Genomic DNA, 18,918 nt, shown 5'->3' with positions numbered 1-18,918 from the left:
AACCAGTCTGTTGTTCCATGTCCAGTTCTAACTGGTGCTTCCTGACCTGCATACAAATTTCTCAAGAGGCAGATCAGGTGGTCTGGTATTCCCATCTCTTTCAGCATTTTCCACAGTTTATTGTGATCCACACAGTCAAAGGCTTTGGCATAGTCAATAAAGCAGAAATAGATGTTTTTCTGGAACTCTCTTGCTTTTTCCATGATCCACTGGATGTTGGCAATTTGATTTCTGGTTCCTCTGCCTTTTTTAAAACCAGCTTGAACATCAGGAAGTTCACGGTTCAGGTATTGCTGAAGCCTGGCTTGGAGAATTTTGAGCATTACTTTACTAGCGTGTGAGATGAGTGCAATTGTGCAGTAGTTTGAGCATTCTTTGGCATTGCCTTTCTTTGGGATTGGAATGAAAACTGACCTTTTCCAGTCCTGTGGCCACTGCTGAGTTTTCCAAATTTGCTGGCATATTGAGTGCAGCACTTTCACAGCAACATCTTTCAGGATTTGGAATAACTCAACTGGAATTCCATCACCTCCACTAGCTTTGTTCGTAGTGATGCTTTCTAAGGCCCACTTGACTTCACATTCCAGGATGTCTGGCTCTAGGTCAGTGTTACACCATCATGATTATCTAGGTCGTGAAGATCTTTTTTGTACAGTTCTTCTGTGAACTGTTATATGATCCAGCAATTCTACTTCTGACTATACACTCAAAAGCACTAAAAAGGGGGCCCAGAATAGATTATGCATATCCATGTTCTCAGCAGCATTATTGACCATAGCCACAAGGTAGAAGCAACAAATATGTCCATCAACAGATTAATGGGTCTGCCCTGTAGCTCAAAGGGTAAAGAATCTGCGTGCAACGCAGAAGACCCAGGTTCGATCCCTGGGTTGGGAAGATCCTCTGGAGAAGGGAATGGCAACCCACTCCAGTATTCTTGCCTGGAGAATCCCATGGACAGAGGAGCCTAGCAAGTTACAGTTCATGGGATTGCAAAGAGTCAGAATGACTGAGTGACTAGCACTACACTAAAATGTACTATAAAAAATACAATGGAATATTATTCAGACTTAAAGTTTTAAAAAGGAAGCAAATGCTGACACGTACTACAATACAGATTAATCTTGAGGATGTTATGCCAAGTAAAATAAGCCAGTCACAAAAGGACAAAACTGCCTACTTCATTTATATGATGTACTTTGAGAGTAGTCAAATTCAGAATTAGAAAGTAAAATGGTGGTTGCCAGGGGCTAGAGAGAGCAGAGAATAAAGAGTTACTTTTTAAGGATATAGAGTTCCAACTCTTTGCAAAATGCAAAGAGTTCTTGAGATGGATAATGGTGATGATGGCACAACAGTGAAAATATACTTAATATCACTTAACCATATACTTTGGGCTTCCCTGATAGCTCAGTTGATAAAGAATCCACCTGCAATGCAGGAGACCCTGGTTCAATTCCTGGGTCAGGAAGATCCACTGGAGAAGAGATAGGCTACCCACTCCAGTATTCTTGGGCTTCCCTGGTGGCTCAGCTGGTAAGGAATCCGCCTACAATGTGGGAGACCTGGGTTCGATCTCTGGGTAGGGAAGATCCCCTGAAGAAGGGAAAGGCTACCCATTCTAGTATTCTGGCCTGGAGAATTCCATGGACTGTATATGGGGTTGCAAAGAGTTGGACACAACTGAGAGCCTTTCACTAACCATGTACTTTAAAATGATTAAATAATATAACTTATTTATTCATAATTAAGTTCTGGATATATAATTTATTGCAGGGTAACAATAACTAATAATACTGTATTCTAAGTTTTTAATAATTCAAATGATGAATTTCATGTTATGTGTATTTTTAAATAATTAAAAATTTTTTTCAGGTATTACAATTTTAAAAAGTAGAGTCCGGATAACACACTACTCATGATAGTGACTGCTTAGTGAGGCAGGGAGGGGAATAGAACTAGGAATGGAAATATAAGCAACTTCAACATCTGTACTGATTATTTCAATAATAAACAAATAGCTGAAGGAAACATGAACAAATGTTCACATTTGTTATTTTGGGTAATGATTACGTGAATATTTTCTATATTATTGTTTGTATACTTATATATTTTTTAAATTAAGAGGATAAGGCACAACAGATGGCCAACAAATATATGCATAGATGCTCAACAATGCTCATTATAAGAAAAATGCAAATCAAAACCACAATGAGTTATCACCTCACACCAGTCATAATGGCCATCATTAAAAAAATCTACAAACAATAAATGCTGAAGAGGATGTATTGAAAAGGGAACCCTCTTGCACTGTTGGTGGAAATGAAATTGATTCAACCACCATGGAACAACAGACTGGTCCCAAATAGGAAAAGGAGTACGTCAAAGGCTGCATATTGTCACCCTGCTTATTTAACTTATATGCAGAGTACATTATGAGAAACGCTGGGCTGGAAGAAACACAAGCTGGAATCAAGATTGCGGGGAGAAATATCAATAACCTCAGATATGCAGATGACACCACCCTTTTGGCAGAAAGTGAAGAGGAACTCAAAAGCCTTTTGATGAAAGTGAAAGTGGAGAGTGAAAAAGTTGGCTTAAAGCTCAACATTCAGAAAACTAAGATCATGGCATCCAGTCCCATCACTTCATGGGAAATAGATGTGGAAACAGTGGAAACAGTGTCAGACTTTATTTTTTGGGGCTCCAATATCACTGCAGATGGTGACTGCAGCCATGAAATTAAAAGACATTTACTCCTTGGAAGGAAAGTTATGCCAACCTAGATAGTATATTCAAAAGCAGAGACATTACTTTGCCAACAAAGGTCCGTCTAGTCAAAGCTATGGTTTTTCCAGTGGTCATGTATGGACGTGAGAGTTGGACTGTGAAGAAGGCTGAGCGCCGAAGAATTGATGCTTTTGAACTGTGGTGTTGGAGAAGACTCTTAAGAGTCCCTTGGACTGCAAGGAGATCAGCTCTGGGATTTCTTTGGAAGAAACGATGCTAAAGCTGAAACTCCAGTACTTTGGCCACCTCATGCGAAGAGTTGACTCATTGGAAAAGACTCTGATGCTAGGAGGGATTGGGGGCAGGAGGAGAAGGGGACGACAGAGGATGAGATGGCTGGATGGTATCACTAACAGATGGTGAGTCTGAGTGAACTCCGGGAGTTGGCGATGGACAGGGTGGCCTGGCGTGCTGCGATTCATGGGATCGCAAAGAGTTGGATACATCTGAGTGACTGAACTGACTGACTGAACTGAACTGATGGAGAACAGTATAGAGAAACCTTAAAAAACTAGGAACAGAAACAGAACTACCATATGACCCGGAAATCCCACTACTGGGTATATATCTTGTGAAAACCATAACTGAGACAGACACATGTACACCAATGTTTGCTGCAACACTTTTTACAATAGCTAGGACATGGAAGCAGCCTAGATGTCCATTGACAGATGAATGGATACAGAAATTGTGGTACATATATACAATGGAATGTTACTCAGCTTTAAAAAAGAATGCATTTGAGTCAGTCCTAATGAGGTGGATGAACCTAGAGCCTACTGTACAGAGTGAAGCAAGTCAGGAAGAGAGACACAAAGCCTGTATATTCATGCGTGTGTATGGAATGTAGTGAGATGGTACTGATGAACCTGTTTGCAGGGCAGCAGTGGAGACACAGATAGAACAGACATGTGGACACAAGTGTGTGTGTGTGGGAGGTGACTTCAGAGAGAGGCATGGAAACATGCACATTATGATATGACGCAGGGAGCTCAACCCAGTGCTCTGTGAAAGCTGAGAGGGGTGGGATGGGGTGGGAGATGGGAGGAAGGTTCAAGAGGGAGAAGACATATGTGTACCTGTGACTGATTCATGTTGATGAGTGACAGAAACCAGTACAATATTATAAAGCGAATATCTTGCAATAAAAATTTAGAAAAATATACTAAATAAATTTCAGCCCTTAAAAAAAAAAAAAAAAAGAGGATAAGGCACAGGCTGAAAAGTAAGATGGTAAAATAGAGAGGGAAGGAAAACTCTGAAACAATTATAATTCTGGAAGTCTTACTAAGGCCAAAAACAGTTTTAGGGGAATGATAGAGTGAAAGAAAGACTGTTAAAAATAGCCATTCACAGTGGCTTTAATACAATGGTAGGAGAAAAGATTTTAATCATACAGAATTATATCAACTCCAAGAAATGACTAACTGAAGAGTTGGGTCTTAGAACTAAGTTTGGAAGTAAACATTACTGTGACCCCATGGTTTGTAGCCAACCAGGCTCCTCAGTCCATGGAATTTTCCAGGTAAGAGTGCTGGAGTGGGTTGCCATTTCCTTCTCCAGGGGATCTTCCCAACCCAGGGATCGAACCCGGGTCTCCGTTACTACAGGCAGACGCTTTACCGTCTGAGCCACCAGGGAAGCATCTAAACATGTTGGAGAACGTAAAACTATAAAGCCCTTTGCTATGTACTATGAAAAAGAAAACAGTAGAAGGCATAGTCCTTGCACCTGTTAGGGAGACAAAACTCAAAGGGAATGGGTTAACCAACAAAATCTGAGAATATGTAGATAAATGGAAAATAAGTTGTGTATAGAATATATGCTATAGAAATTCAGTAGAGAACATGAAAACAGATTATTAATTGGTCCAGCATCACATAATGGATCAAATGGAAACCTAAGAAGGAATAGGGTTTGGAACGAAGACTAAAGCAGGGTAGGGTATTTAGGGTACAGAGACAGAGTATGAAACAAGGTATTGGGTTGGCCAAAAAGTTCGTCCAGATTTTTGTAATATTTTATGGAAAAACCCAAACAAATTTTTTGGCCAACCCAATATAAAGGCACAAATGAGTTAAGTGTGTTTGAGATAGTGGTTGAATACCAGCTTGGTTGCAGCAGAAACTGCAGAAAACATTGAGGAATACAACTGGATAGATGGGCTGAAATTTTTAAGCATATGATTCTGAATTTTTAATGTATTTGAAACAAAGAATCATTAAGGATTTAAGCAAGTGGGTGTTATGATAGTATTATTGTAGGAAAATTAATCTGAAGGCATATAAGAAGAAACTAGAAACAAGGGAAAAGCCTAATGTTTTATGAAAATAAATTTTCATGATATTTGTTAAGTTAGGTAAATTTTCTTAACAGGCAAATTTTAAAAGTAATATCATTACCTTCGAGCTTGAGATTTATCCCTCCACATTCTATAATTCCAATGAACTTGCCTTCTATCTGACCATTTTTATAAACAAAAATGGTTGGTAAACAATTGTCATGGTAGTGTTCAATACAGCTATTCGCGATGGCTTTAACAAATTTAGTTTCAGGAAACTTTCTTGCTAGGAGACTAAGATGCTGGTTAACCAACAAACACATTGGGATGCTAAAAAGAGAAACAATACACACATCTTTAAAAAAACAGGCTACTTATTTCAATCGAATAAAATAAGTAAAACATTTCCATGACAAAAATATATCTTTAGATTTTCTTTTAATATAAGATTGCATCAATTGTAATCCTCTATTTTTACCTTTAGTAGTGATAAACTATAGAGTCTCTGATTTTCACTACAAAAACTGTTATAGCCTGGGAATGAAGCTTGCTACCATGGGAATTTGCAGCCTAACTAAGGCTAACCACATTTGACTTGGCAGCAGTGTAATCAAGTACAATGTAATTGAGGAACCAGTAAGTTCCTAGTTTATAGGACACTGAGGGGGAGGGGAGGAGAAAGAAAGAAAAAAAAAACAAAAAAACAGGACATTTCTAGGGGATCTTTAGCAGTTCTAAATTTAAACAAGGGGACCCAACTCTTGGTCATAGGTTATTTCCACACCAGAAGCTATCTCAAACTTCCTTGAATTCCTTTTACTCAAACTTCATCCACCCTTTTCTTTGACATGCTATATCATATTCCCCAACACCCAGAACTGTTCATTGGAAATTTAAAATTGATCAGAAATGTAACCAAAATCGCAAATTCTTCCAGCTCTATCCCTTAACTCTCATTACACTCATGTTTTAATTAGTCACTTTTCTCTATCACTCAATCACAGCTTTATTAAATTCTTTCAAAGCTAATCCTCAGCTTTATCCCACACTCCTTCCATTTCCTATGGGACCATTCTTTATTTGTTATCCTATTTTCTTAAGCTATCCTTCTCTACTCTACATAAACATATTCAAAATACTAAAAATTTTTTAAAAAGTCCTTTCTCATTCTCTCTCCCTCTAATAACTACTCTTTCCTGGTCACAGCCCAGATGAAAAAAGATTTTAAAAATCTCTATGTCGTTCACTTCCCTTCTTAAATGGCTCTCCTTTTTTGATTGCTGTGATAATTTTTTCTATGAATTTCCTTTTTACTCCTTTGACTTACTCCTTATGCCAATACCTCAAATGTAGATATTCCTTGTAACTATGTCCTAGACCCTTTTCTCATTCTAGACACATTCACTGGGCATTCTTTAAAAAAAAACAAATGCTAAATTTGATACAAGTGTATTTCTCCTTCATCTTTGTATACATTTTCTCATCATTCATATGGAGCATATTTGAAACAATACAGTAGAGGAAAAATATTACTGTGAACCACGTTAATCAGAGAAAAGGTCTTTGTCTAACAGACAAAATTAGTACATTCTTCTCTTGAGATCTTCCCTGGTGGCTTAGATGGTAAAGCATCTGCCCGCAATGCGGGAGACCTGGGTTCGATCCCTGGGTTGGGAAGATCCCCTGGAGAAGGAAATGGCAACCCACTCCAGTATTCTTGCCTGGAGAATCCCATGGACGGAGGACCCTCATAGGCTATAGTCCATGGGGTCACAAAGAGTCAGACACGACTGAGTGACTTCACTTTCACTTCACTTTCTCTTGTATTACACCTTACATGTCCTTTCAATACATACATCCATATATATAGATAGATATACACATGAAATGTTTAGTTCGTCTCTTGTACTATATCATAAAAGCATCTTACTCCCATTTGTATTCTCAACTCCTGCAAACCATCACAGGTATAGTTGAAGTTGAAGCTCTCTTAAGTGAGTGGCTCATACCAGGACATACTGCATGCTGGACTTTATCCACTTTTCCCCTCTATGTTTGTTTATGCACACTGCGTATTTTATTATACTTAACAAATAAATAAAAGTGTGACAGCAAAAGTCACTGCAGTTCTGAAGAATATCAAATGCATGCTTTGGAGAAACATGATGAACGTGAATCACTTAGAAAAAAATTGTTGTGTAGCTCATTGTAAGCCAGACAAATATAAATGTCAGAGGAATAATAAAGATTTCTGCACTCAAATTGCTTCATATGTACTTGTGAGTTCTTGCTCCATTTTAAACAAACTCTGAAAATGAAACCAATGGCAATATACTAGGTCTTATCAATATTGGGGGAAGACTTTGTATATTTTTTAATTTGTCTTCTCTTTGCCAGTTTCTGGCTTTTATCATCAATTTTTTTTGCTAACCTTGTTTCACAAATTAGAAAAACTCAACAAAGTGAGTATAGAGGGAACAAATCTCAACATAATAAAGGCCTGATATGACACTGCTACTGCTAAGTCACTTCAGTCGTGTCCAACTCTGTGCGACCCCACAGACGGCAGCCCAACAGGTTCCCCCGTCCCTGGGATTCTCCAGGCAAGAACACTGGAGTGGGTTGCCATTTCCTTCTCCAGCGCATGAAAGTGAAAAGTGAAAGTGAAGTCGCTCAGTCGTGTCCGACTCTTAGCGACCCCATGGACTGCAGCCTACCAGGCTCCTCCGTCCATGGGATTTTCCAGGCGAGAGTACTGGAGTGGGGTGCCATTGCCTTAGGACCATAGCTAATTTCATATTCAACAGTGAAAAGCTGAAAGTCTTTCCTCAAGATGAGGACCAAGGCAAGGATGCCCACTCTCACCAAACTTTAATTCAACATAATATTGGAAGTCCTAGCCAGAGCAAGAAAAAATAAATAAATAAAAGGCATCTAAATAGGAAAGGAAGAAGTAAAGCATGTCACTATGACATGGTATTATATTTAGAGAACCCTAAAGACTCTATCAAAAAAATGGTTAGAACTAATAAAAGAATTCATTAAAGTTGTAAGCTAAAAAATCAATACACAAAAGTCAGTTATGTTTCTATAACTAAGAATGAACTAAGTTTTGTTTCTATACACTAAGAATCAGAAAGAGAAACAAAGAAAACAATCCCATTTGTAATTGCATCAGAAAGAATAAACTACCCAGGGGTAAAAAACATTTGAAAACTATAAGACATTAATGAAAAAAAGTGAAAAAGAAACAAACAAATGGAAAGATACTCTGTGCTCATGGATTGGAAATATTCATATTACCCCCAGTCAATCTACAGATTCAATACAATCCTCATCAAAATTCCAATGGAATTTTTCACAGAAATAGAACAAATAATCCTAAAACTTGTAAGGAATCACAAAGAAATCCAAGTAGTCAAAGCAATCTTGAGAAAGAAGAACAAAATTGGAGGCCACATGTTTCCTGATATTAAACTGTATTATAAGGCTATAGTCATTAAAACATTGTGTAACCGATAGGAACACAAACACAAAGGGAAAAAAAACACAGAGATCAATGGAAAGCATGGACAGACCAAAAATAAACCCATACTTACATGGTCACTTAATCTATGACAAAGGAGGCAAAGAACACACAATGGGAATGAACAGTGTTGGGCAAACTGGACAGCAACACACATAAAAATGAGATTTGACCACTATCTTACATCATACACAAAAATAACTCAAAAAAGATTAGAGATATAAATATAAGACCTGAAACCACAGAACTCCTAAAAGAGAACATGGGCAATGACATAGATCTTGGTGATAATTTTTCGATTCTGACACCAAGAGCAAAAGCAATGAAAGCAAAAATAAGTGAAACTACATTATACTAAAAATCTTATGCACAGCAAAAGAAAACCATCAACAAAATGAAAGGCAACCTACTGAATGGGAGAAAATATTTGTAAAACATATACCTGATAAGGAGTTGATATCTAAAACATATAAAAGAACTCATAAAATTCAATAGCAAAACCCAAAATAATCTGATTTAAAAATGGGCATAAGATCTGAATAGACATTTTTCCAAAGAAGATATACAGATGGCCAACAGGTACATAAAAATATACTCAACATCATTAATCACCAGGGAAATGCAAATGAAAACCACAGTGAGATATCACTTCACACCTGTTAGAATGGCTATTATTAAAAAGACAGGAAATAACAATGCAGCAAGGATGTGGAAAAAAGAGAATTCTTGTGCACTATTTGATGGGAATGTAAACTGGTTCAGCCACTATGGAAAACAGTATAGAAGTTCCTCAAAAAATTACAAATAGAAGTACCATATGGTCTAACAATTCCATCTCTGGCTATTTAGTTGGTGAAAAAACACTAACCTGAGAAGATATATGTACCCCCATATTCATTGTAGCATTATTTACAATAGTCAAAATACATAAACAATCCAAGTGTCTATCAGTGGATGAATGGACAAAGAAATTGCAGTATATATACAACTGAATATTATTCAGCCATTAAAAAGAATGAAATTTTCTCATTTGGGACAACATGGATATACCTATAGGGTATTATGATAAGTGAAATAACTTAGAGAAAGACAAATGCCATATGATCTCTCTTACATGTGGAATCTAGAAGGCTGCCAGAGGGTGGGAGAAGCGGATAAAGGGGGACCAAAAGTAAAAAAGCCGAAGCAGAGAATCACACAAAAATATCTTTTTTAATTTAAATATTTTCTTTTCATCTGACATATATAAACATACATTAATTTAGTAATCTTTGATATTGGCTCGGGAGCTTCTCATCTACAGCTTTTCTCATCTAAACTATACAATAATGCATTGCCTTCCATATCTTCTTAGTGCATGCAGGTCTCATAGGTATATGCATGGATGATTCATTTTGCCGTGAATAGAAGCTACTACTACATCGTAAAGCAAGTATGTTGTTCAGTTTCTACATCACATCCGACTCTTTGTAACCCAGTGGACAGCAGCATATCTGGCTTCCCTGTCCTTCACTATCTCCTGGAGTTTGCCCAGACTCATGTCCATTGAGTTGGTGATGCTATCAAACCATCTCATCCTCTGTCCTATTCTTCTCCTCCTGCCCTATAATTCTAGTAAAAATTAATTTAGAAAAAGAAATCATCTTAACACTAAGTGATGTTATATATCAATTTATGTAACAAAAAGCTAAGAAAAACAAAGTGCATACAGTTTAATTTATATTTCAGAATATATATATATAGACAGATAAGTACAACTGGTTACAAATCTAGATACTACTTTATTTTACTGGATGGCATACTTAAAGTAATATTAGAAATATGTACTACCTTACTCAAATCAGTTTTCCACATAAAACCATGACATTAATACTTTATAAGCTTTATTTTCCCTCAAATTGGTGAAGCCAATCCACAAATATCTAATTAGAAGAATTTGATGATTACTGTAAGAATAAGAGCTGAGTCAGCGGTATGACTCCACTTATGGGGCAGTGGTCTTAATGCAGGAGGCAGGTGGGAATTGGTGGTAGCAGTGAAAAGTATGAAATTAGGAGACTCTGGCACTATAGATTGTGGTGCAGGGAGAAAATGGTTGTTTGAAAGTTCAAACTTGGTGTTGGGGTTTGAGGGCCAGAATTTAACCGCAGAAGAACTTTTTAAAAATAAGCAAGACCTTTGATATCAGAAAACAACTTATGGGCCTAGCCATGAAATTTGAGGTACAAAATAGGCAATGGGGTATACAAACAAAGCTAGTGAAGGTGATGGAATTCCAGCTGAACTATTTCAAATCCTAAAAGATGATGCTGTTAAGGTGCTGCACTCAGTATGCCAGCAAATCTAGAAAACTCAGCAGTGGCCACTGGACTAGAAAAGGTCAGTTTTCATTCCAATACCAAAGAAAGACAATGCCAAAGAATGTTCAAATTACTGTATGACTGCACTCATTTCACATGTTAGCAAAGTAATGCTCAAATTTCTCCAAGCTAGGCTTCAGCAGTACATGAATCGAGAACTTTCAGATGTACAAGCTGGATTTAGAAAAAGCAAAGGAACCAAAGATCAAATTTCCAACATCTGCTCGATCATAGATGGAGAAGGCAATGGCAACCCTCTCCAGTACTCTTGCCTGGAAAATCCCATGGATGGAGGAGCCTGGTAGACTGCAGTCCGTGGGGTCGAGAAGAGTAGGACATGACTGAATGACTTCACTTTCACTTTTCATGCACTGGAGAAGGAAATAGCAACCCACTCCAGTGTTCTTGCCTGGAGAATCCCAGGGACAGGGGAGCCTGGTGGGCTACCGTTAATGGGGTCACACAGAGTCGGACACGACTGAAGCGACTTAGCAGCAGCAGCAGCAGCTGGATCATAGAAAGAGCAAGGAAATCCCCAAAGAACATCTACTGGTTTATTGACTACACTAAAGCCTTTGACTGTGTGTATCACAACAAACTGTGGAAAATTCTTAAAGAGATGGGAATACCAGACCACCTTACCCATCTCCTGAGAAACCTGTACGCAGGTCAAGAAGTGACAGTTAGAAGCAGACATGGAACAACGGATTGGTTCCAAATTGGGAAAGGAATACGTCAAGGTTGTATATTGTCACCCTGCTTATTTAACTGATATGCAGAGTACATTATGCTAAATGTCAGGCTGGATGAAGCACAAGCTGGAATCAAGATTGCTGGAAGAAATACCAACAACCTCAGATATGCAGATGATACCACTTTAATGGTAGAAAGAGAAGAGGAACAACAACAACAAAAAGAACCTCTTAGGTGAAAGAGGAGAGTGAAAAAGCTGGCTTAAAACTCAACATTCAAAAACTAACATCACGGCATCTGGTCCCATCACTTCATGGTGACTAGATGGGGAAATAGTGGAAACAATGATAGATTTTATTTTATTCAACTCCAAAATCACTGTGGATTGTGACTGCAACCATGAAACTAAAAGACACTTGCTCCTTGGAAGAAAAGCTATGACAAACCTAGGCAGTGTATTAAAAAGCAGAGACATCACTTTACTGACAAAGGTATGTACAATCAAAGCTATGGTTTTTCCAGTAGTCATGTATGGATGTGAGAGCTGGACCATAAAGAAGGCTTGAGCACTAAATAATTGATGCTTTTGGCATGTGGCAAGTCAAAAAAAATAAGCATAAGAGACTTGATACATCCAAATGCACTGCATGATCTCTGATTAGGGATCAAAATATATATATATATATTATAGAAATATTATTATGATTATTCAAAAATATATGTATTTATGAAAGAGATTCTGAAGTTAGTTGGAGAGATTTGAGTTAAGGACTGGCTGGGTATTAGATGGGGCTTCTCTGATAGCTCAGATGGTAAAGAATCTGCCTGCAATGCTGGAGACACAGGTTCGGTCCCTATTAGGAATTATGGTTAATTTTGTTTGGTGAGAAAATGATATTATGGTTATATAGAAAAAAGCCCTTAGGATTTTGAAGATGCACGCTGAGATACTTAAGAGTAAAGCATCATGTAATTCATTTTGAAATGGTTCTACAAATACACACATATAAATATACAAACAAAACGATACAAATACGGCAACATGTTCATTGCTGAAATCTACCTAGCTGGTATGTAGGGTGCTCATTTTATCATTCTTCCTACTTTTTTCTATGTTTGAAATTTTCTATAAGCTTTTCAAATTAACTGACAAAGTACTTGTTTTTCTATTAAGTATGAGAAGTTCTTTAAGTTACACCTGAAAATATATTAAAATAATTTAGTCCCTGAAGCCAATGACTCTACACATATATTTTTCTTTTTTAATTGAAGTATAGCTGATTTACTTTGTTTTCTTGATTAGTCTTTGTTATATGCTTTATCCAACATTAAAACAAAAAATATGTATCTTAAAACATTAGAATATTAGATTTTTACAAAAAGCTACAGTAATTACCTTGATCTGTATAGATGAATTATAACCCACACATCTTTTTCTGCATTTGTGACTTCATTCACATACTGATTTCCAGAAATTTCTCTTAATTCCCCAAATTTTTGTTTTTTCTTGAGAGCTTTCCATTCCTGTAACCTCTTTTCTCTAGTTAAAAAAAATGAAATTACATAAAAATATTGTTATATTCTTAAGACTATTCCCATATACAGTAATAATCTAGGGATGTGAATGGAATGCTAGTACATATGAACCTCTTTAAAGAATAATAATTATTAATCGTTTTACAATGGCAGCTACTCTTTTTACATGGTTATTTGCTTTATCATGGGATTATAAAATATAAGAAATTAGCTATTGATTTAAATTTATTTTTCTCTAAGACTAAGTCAATTATAGTTATTGAGAGCTTATTTAGACATTGGACCAATAAATTCTCATATACAGATTAGATAAAGGAAGAGCATGCAGAACAATAATAACTAACATTTACTGACAGTTTACTATGTTTCCAGGCACTGTTTTCAGCATGTTTATTAATTTAACCTTGCAAAAGCTTAATAAAGTTAACACTATTATTATTGCCAATTATAAGCTCTTAGCTTTCACGCTAAACTTTCAGTTCAAAGTCTTTAGTGAACATGTATAATTACTTGTTATAGACATATTGCAGGTAGACAGATGATAAAGAACAGTGATTATGAGTATGAACTCTGTTGCTGCTGCTGCTAAGTCACATCAGTCATGTCCGACTCTGTGTGACCCCATAGACGAGAGCCCACCAGGCTCCCCCAATCCCTGGGATTCTCCAGGCAAGAACACTGGAGTAGGTAGTATGAACTCTAAGGTCAGACTAAACTGGGTTTTAGAGTCAGCCCCCACTTACTAGTAGCATGGACATGGGCAAATTATTTAATCTTTCCAAGTTTCAGTTTAACTCCAATGTGAAAAAAACTAAAATCTGCTTGCCCGGGACTGTTCAAGATTAAATGTAAGCATATAGATTTCTTGGGGTGGTACCTAGCATCATCCCATGAGTGTTCAATAAACGTTGCCTAACTATTCATTTACTGTTGTTTAGTCATTAAGTCATGTCTGACTCTTTGTGACCCTCAAGGACTGTAGCCTGCCAGGCTCCTCTGTCCACAGGATTTCCCAGGCAAGAACGCTAGAGTGGGTTGCCATTTCCTTCTCCAAAGGATCTTCCTGACCCAGGAATCCAACCCACATCTCCTGCATTGGCAGGCAGATTCTTTACCACTAACCTACCAGGGAAGCCCTATTCATCTTATAGAGAACCTTAAAATGTTGTTAAACAACTCTCTCCTAATGTGCACACTTTGATTTAGTTGTTAAATACTTGAATTCATGAAGCGATTCCAAACGGTTCTGACATACCTACAAGTATCTTAAAAATTACTGACTCTTATATATAAGAGTCTAAGGTATCTGAGAGTACTTACTCCCTTGCTTTTTCTCTCATTCACTGCTGGTGAGAATGCAAAGTGGTACAGCCACTTTGGAAGACAGTTTGGCAGTTTCTTTACAAAACTATACATATTCTTACCATATGGTCCAGTTATTAAGCACCTTGGTATTCACTTAGAGGAGTTGAATACATGACCACACAAAAACCTTCACAGAGATGTTTACAGCAGCTTTACTCATAACTGCCAAAAGTTTAAGCAACCAAAATGTCCTTTAGGAGGTGAATGGATAAATAAACTCTGATATATCCAGAAAATAGAGTATTATTCAGTGCTAAAAAGAAAGAAGTTAATAAGCCATGGAAAGACATGGAGAAACTTTAAATGCATATTAGTAAATGAAAGATGCCAATCTGAGGAGGTTATACACTGTACAACAGTCTGAAGAAGGCAAAACTGTAGAGACAATAAAAAGATCGGGGGTTGCCAGCAGTTGGCAGGGGTGAGGGATGAACAGGTTGACTACAGAAGATATTTAGGGCAGTGAAAATAATCTGAATGGTACCATGCTGCTGCTGCTGCTGAGTTGCTTCAGTCGTGTCCAACTCTGTGCAACCCCATAGACGGCAGCCTACCAGGCTCCCCCGTCCCTGGGATTCTCCAGGCAAGAACACTGGAGTGGTTTGCCATTTCCTTCTCCAATGCATGAAAGTGAAAAGTGAAAGGGAAGTCACTCAGTCGTGTCTGACTCTTAGCGACCCCATGGACTGCAGCCCACCAGGCTCCTCCGTCCATGGGATTTTCCAGGCAAGAGTACTGGAGTGGGGTGCCATTGTCTTTTCTGGGAAAGGAGTATATCAAGGCTGTATATTGTCACCCTGCTTATTTAACTTATAGGCAGAGTGCATCATGCGAAATCCTGGGCTAGATGAAGCACAAGCCAGAATCAAGACTGCCAGGAGAAATATCAATAACCTCAGATATGCAGATGACATCACCCTTAAGGCAGAAAGAGAAGAGGAACTGAAGAGCCTCTTGATGAAGGTGAAAGAGAAGAGTGAAAAAGCTAGCTTAAAACTCAAACATTCAAAAAACTAAGATCATAGCAGCCGGTCCCATCACTTCATGGCAAATAGATGGAACAATGCAAACAGTGACAGACTATTTTGGGGGGCTACAAAATCACTACAAATGGTGCCTGCAGACATGAAATAAAAACACACTTGCTCCTTGGAAGAAAAGCTATGACCAACCTAGACAGCATATTAAAAAGCAGAGACATTACTCTGCTGACAAAGGTCTGTCTAGTCAAGGCTTTGGTTTTTCCAGTAGTCATGTACGGATGTGAGAGCTGGACCATAAAGAAGGCTGAGCACTGAAGAATTGATGCTTTTGAACTGTGGTGTTGGAGAAGATTGTTCAGAGTCCCTTGCACTGCAAGAAGACCAAACTAATCAATCCTAAAGGAAATCAGTCCTGAATATTCATTGGAGGGACTAATGCTGAAACTGAAACGCCATTACTTTGGCCACCTTATGCGAAGAACTGACTCACTGGAAAAGACCCTGATGCTGGGAAAGACTGAAGGCAGGAGGAGAAGGGAACGACAGAGGATGAGTTGGTTGGATGGCATCACCAACTTGATGGACATGACTTTGAGCAAGCTCCAGAAGTTGGTGATGGACAGCAAGGCCTGGTGTGCTGCAGTCTATGGGGTTGCAAAGAGTTGGACAAAATTGAGTGACTGAACTGAAATGTTGTTATATACTGTATGTTCATTAACATTGATTTATAATTATTGTTTTATAAACCATATAGAAAAAAAGGAGTTAAAAGCCAAAAGTATAGTAATATTGGCTTTTATATTTACCTATATAACTACCTTTACCTACGTTTGTTTATTCTTCCTATGGTTTTAAGTTACTGTCTGCTGCTGCTGCTGCTAAGTCGCTTCAGTCGTGTCCGACTCTGTGTGACCCCATGGACTGCAGCCTACCAGGCTTCTCCGTCCATGGGGTTCTCCAGGCAAGAACACTGGAGTGGGTTGCCATTTCCTGCATGAAAGTGGAAAGTGAAGTCGCTCAGTCGTGTCCGACTCTTCGTGACCCCATGGACTGCAGCCTACCAGGCTCCTCCGTCCATTGGGTTTTCCAGGCAACAGTACTGGAGTGGGTGCCATTGCCTTCTCCAAAGTTACTGTCTAGTGCCCTTTAATTTTGTCCCAAAGGACTCCTTTAGCTAATTTTTAGGGCACTTCTACTAGTAACAAGCTCATTTATATTTCACCTAGAAATGTTCTTAATTTCTCCTTCATCCCTGTAGCTTAGTTTAGCCAAATATAGAGTTCTTGGTTGATGAGGTTTTTTTTTTCTTGCTTCCTCTAAGATTTCTGATGAGAAACTGGCTGATTGATAGTCTTTCTAAGAGATGTGTCTTTGTGTGGGCCTTTGAGTTTATCCTAATTGGAGTCTTCTGAGCACCATAAATCTGTAGATTTAAGCCTTTTCTCAAACTTGAGACGTTTCCAGCTAGTATTTCTACAGATATGCCTTTTGCTCCATGTATGACAAATGTATTGCTTGGATTCCCATACTATACATGCTAGTTTACCTAACAGTGTACCACAAACAAAGCCAATTAGGCTCATTTGCTTTTCTATATTCTTTTTTCTTCCTGTTCCTCAAACTTCCAATTGTCCCATTGTCAAATTTTCTCTGTATTATGCTTGTTCAAATATGCTTTTGAAGCACTTAGTGTATATTTCAATATTGTACTTTTTTTTATTGTACTTTTATTTTCAAAATGTCTTTTGGTTTCTTTTTATAATTTCTCCTTATTGCTATTCTCATTTTGTTCATATGATATTTTCCTGTTTTCACCCATGTCTTTCTTTAGCTCTTTGAACATCTTTAACTAAAGTGTCTTAAAAATCTTTATCTAGTTAAGTCTGACACTTTGGCATCTTCAGATATATTTTGCATTGATTTGTTTTGTTCTTTTGAAAGGACCATACTTTCCTGTTTCTTTTTATGCCTTGTGATTGTTTTTTGAAAACTGAATGTTTCGTTTAGTTGATAGCCCTAGAAATCAGATTCTTCTTCTAACTCATGTTTTTTGCTTGTTTTCACATCGGGTGTGTCTATGACAGGATTTAGCCTGAGGTGAAAGCATACTTCTCAGGTCTTTCCTAAGACTTCCACTTTCCCAAGGCTTTCTAAATTCCCCCATATATATGGTTGCTTTTTGATGTTAAAAAAAAAGAAACCCTCAAAACCAAAAAAACAGATGTGGCTCCTTAAAATACCATGGAAGCCACTTGAGCCTGGAGGGTTGACACAATGGCTGCCAATCTCTGTGTCTGTACCTCTGCTTTCAGAAGCAGCAATCTGCAATCAGAACACAGAACCCTGATATTTGAGGACAAAGTCCTTAATGCCTACCTTGGCTCCAGCAAGCTGTGCCAGAAGCACAGGTTGCTGTTGAAACAGCTGTCTCCCATGGGGCTGTGGAAATGAGGGATGGATAGCTGTTACTACACTGAGGACTGAAATCAACCAATACTAATGGTAATTTACCAGCCAAGCTTTATGCTGGAAATTTCAAGTATTCAAAATAGACTTCAGAGTTCCAAAGTCTTCACTTCAGTTTCTGCCAATACAATCGTTGCCTGGGTAGAGAGATGGATTTCTGGAGCTTTTTACTCTGCCATCTTTCCTGGCATCAAACTGACCAGTTGTTTTTGAAAAGTCTCTCAAATTTGGGTTTCTCTGATATATTCTTATGATTAGATTGATGCAATGCATTATTGAGAATACCACTGATTTTGTGTCTGTGGTAGAGCTGATGTGTCCTCCTTAGCACATCGTATTATTGTGTATTATTGGTGATGTTAATCCTGGTCACGTTGCTAAGATGGGGTCTGCCAATATTCTACACTGTAAACTTAACTATTTCCTCCTTTATAACTATTAAATATTTGGGGCAATACTTTGAGATTATGCATAAATCCTGTTTGTATTTAAACTTTCACCCACTCATTTTAGCAACTATCAGTAGATTACTATGATGTTCTGATGGTAACTTTTGCATTTTCCTCATTTCATCTACACTTATTCACTGGAATTCTTTAGTGACGAAATATTACTTTGTTGAATTTGTTCATGTATGCACTTACTTATCTGTATTACTATACACTTAAGGATAATCATTTTATTACTTATTTTATAATTCAATATTATAATAATTTAGTTTTTCAACTTGTTTCAACTCTGGGCATTATAAAATCTTTTAGTTTGGCTCTTGTGCCTAAAAATTTTCAGCGCTTCCTTAACTTTCTGATAATGCCCCAGACTCATGCTATTCTTTCTCAACTCACACTGCTGACTAAAGCAGTTCTCTAAGAAACACTGATTCCTTTTATTGAAGAGTAGTATTATGAATCAAGAGCT

At 37.6% G+C, this 18,918-nt stretch overlaps 1 protein-coding gene across 1 annotated transcript in view; it reads right to left on the bottom strand.

The window, feature by feature from the left end:
- The window catches only part of PDCL2 (phosducin-like 2), a 34,793-nt gene that overhangs the window by 2,782 nt on the left and 13,093 nt on the right, over positions 1-18,918 (bottom strand). The window contains exons 4-5 of the mRNA XM_010859676.1: positions 13,047-13,190; positions 5,193-5,401 (exon numbers count right to left, since the gene is read on the bottom strand). Of these exons, the coding sequence (XP_010857978.1) occupies positions 5,193-5,401; positions 13,047-13,190 (353 nt within the window). The remainder of the gene's footprint in view (positions 1-5,192; positions 5,402-13,046; positions 13,191-18,918) is intronic.

Source organism: Bison bison, unplaced genomic scaffold (genome assembly GCF_000754665.1).
Source record: "Bison bison bison isolate TAMUID 2011002044 unplaced genomic scaffold, Bison_UMD1.0 scf7180017864458, whole genome shotgun sequence".
NCBI lineage: Eukaryota > Metazoa > Chordata > Mammalia > Artiodactyla > Bovidae > Bison > Bison bison.
This window is presented reverse-complemented; position numbering and strand designations above follow the sequence as displayed.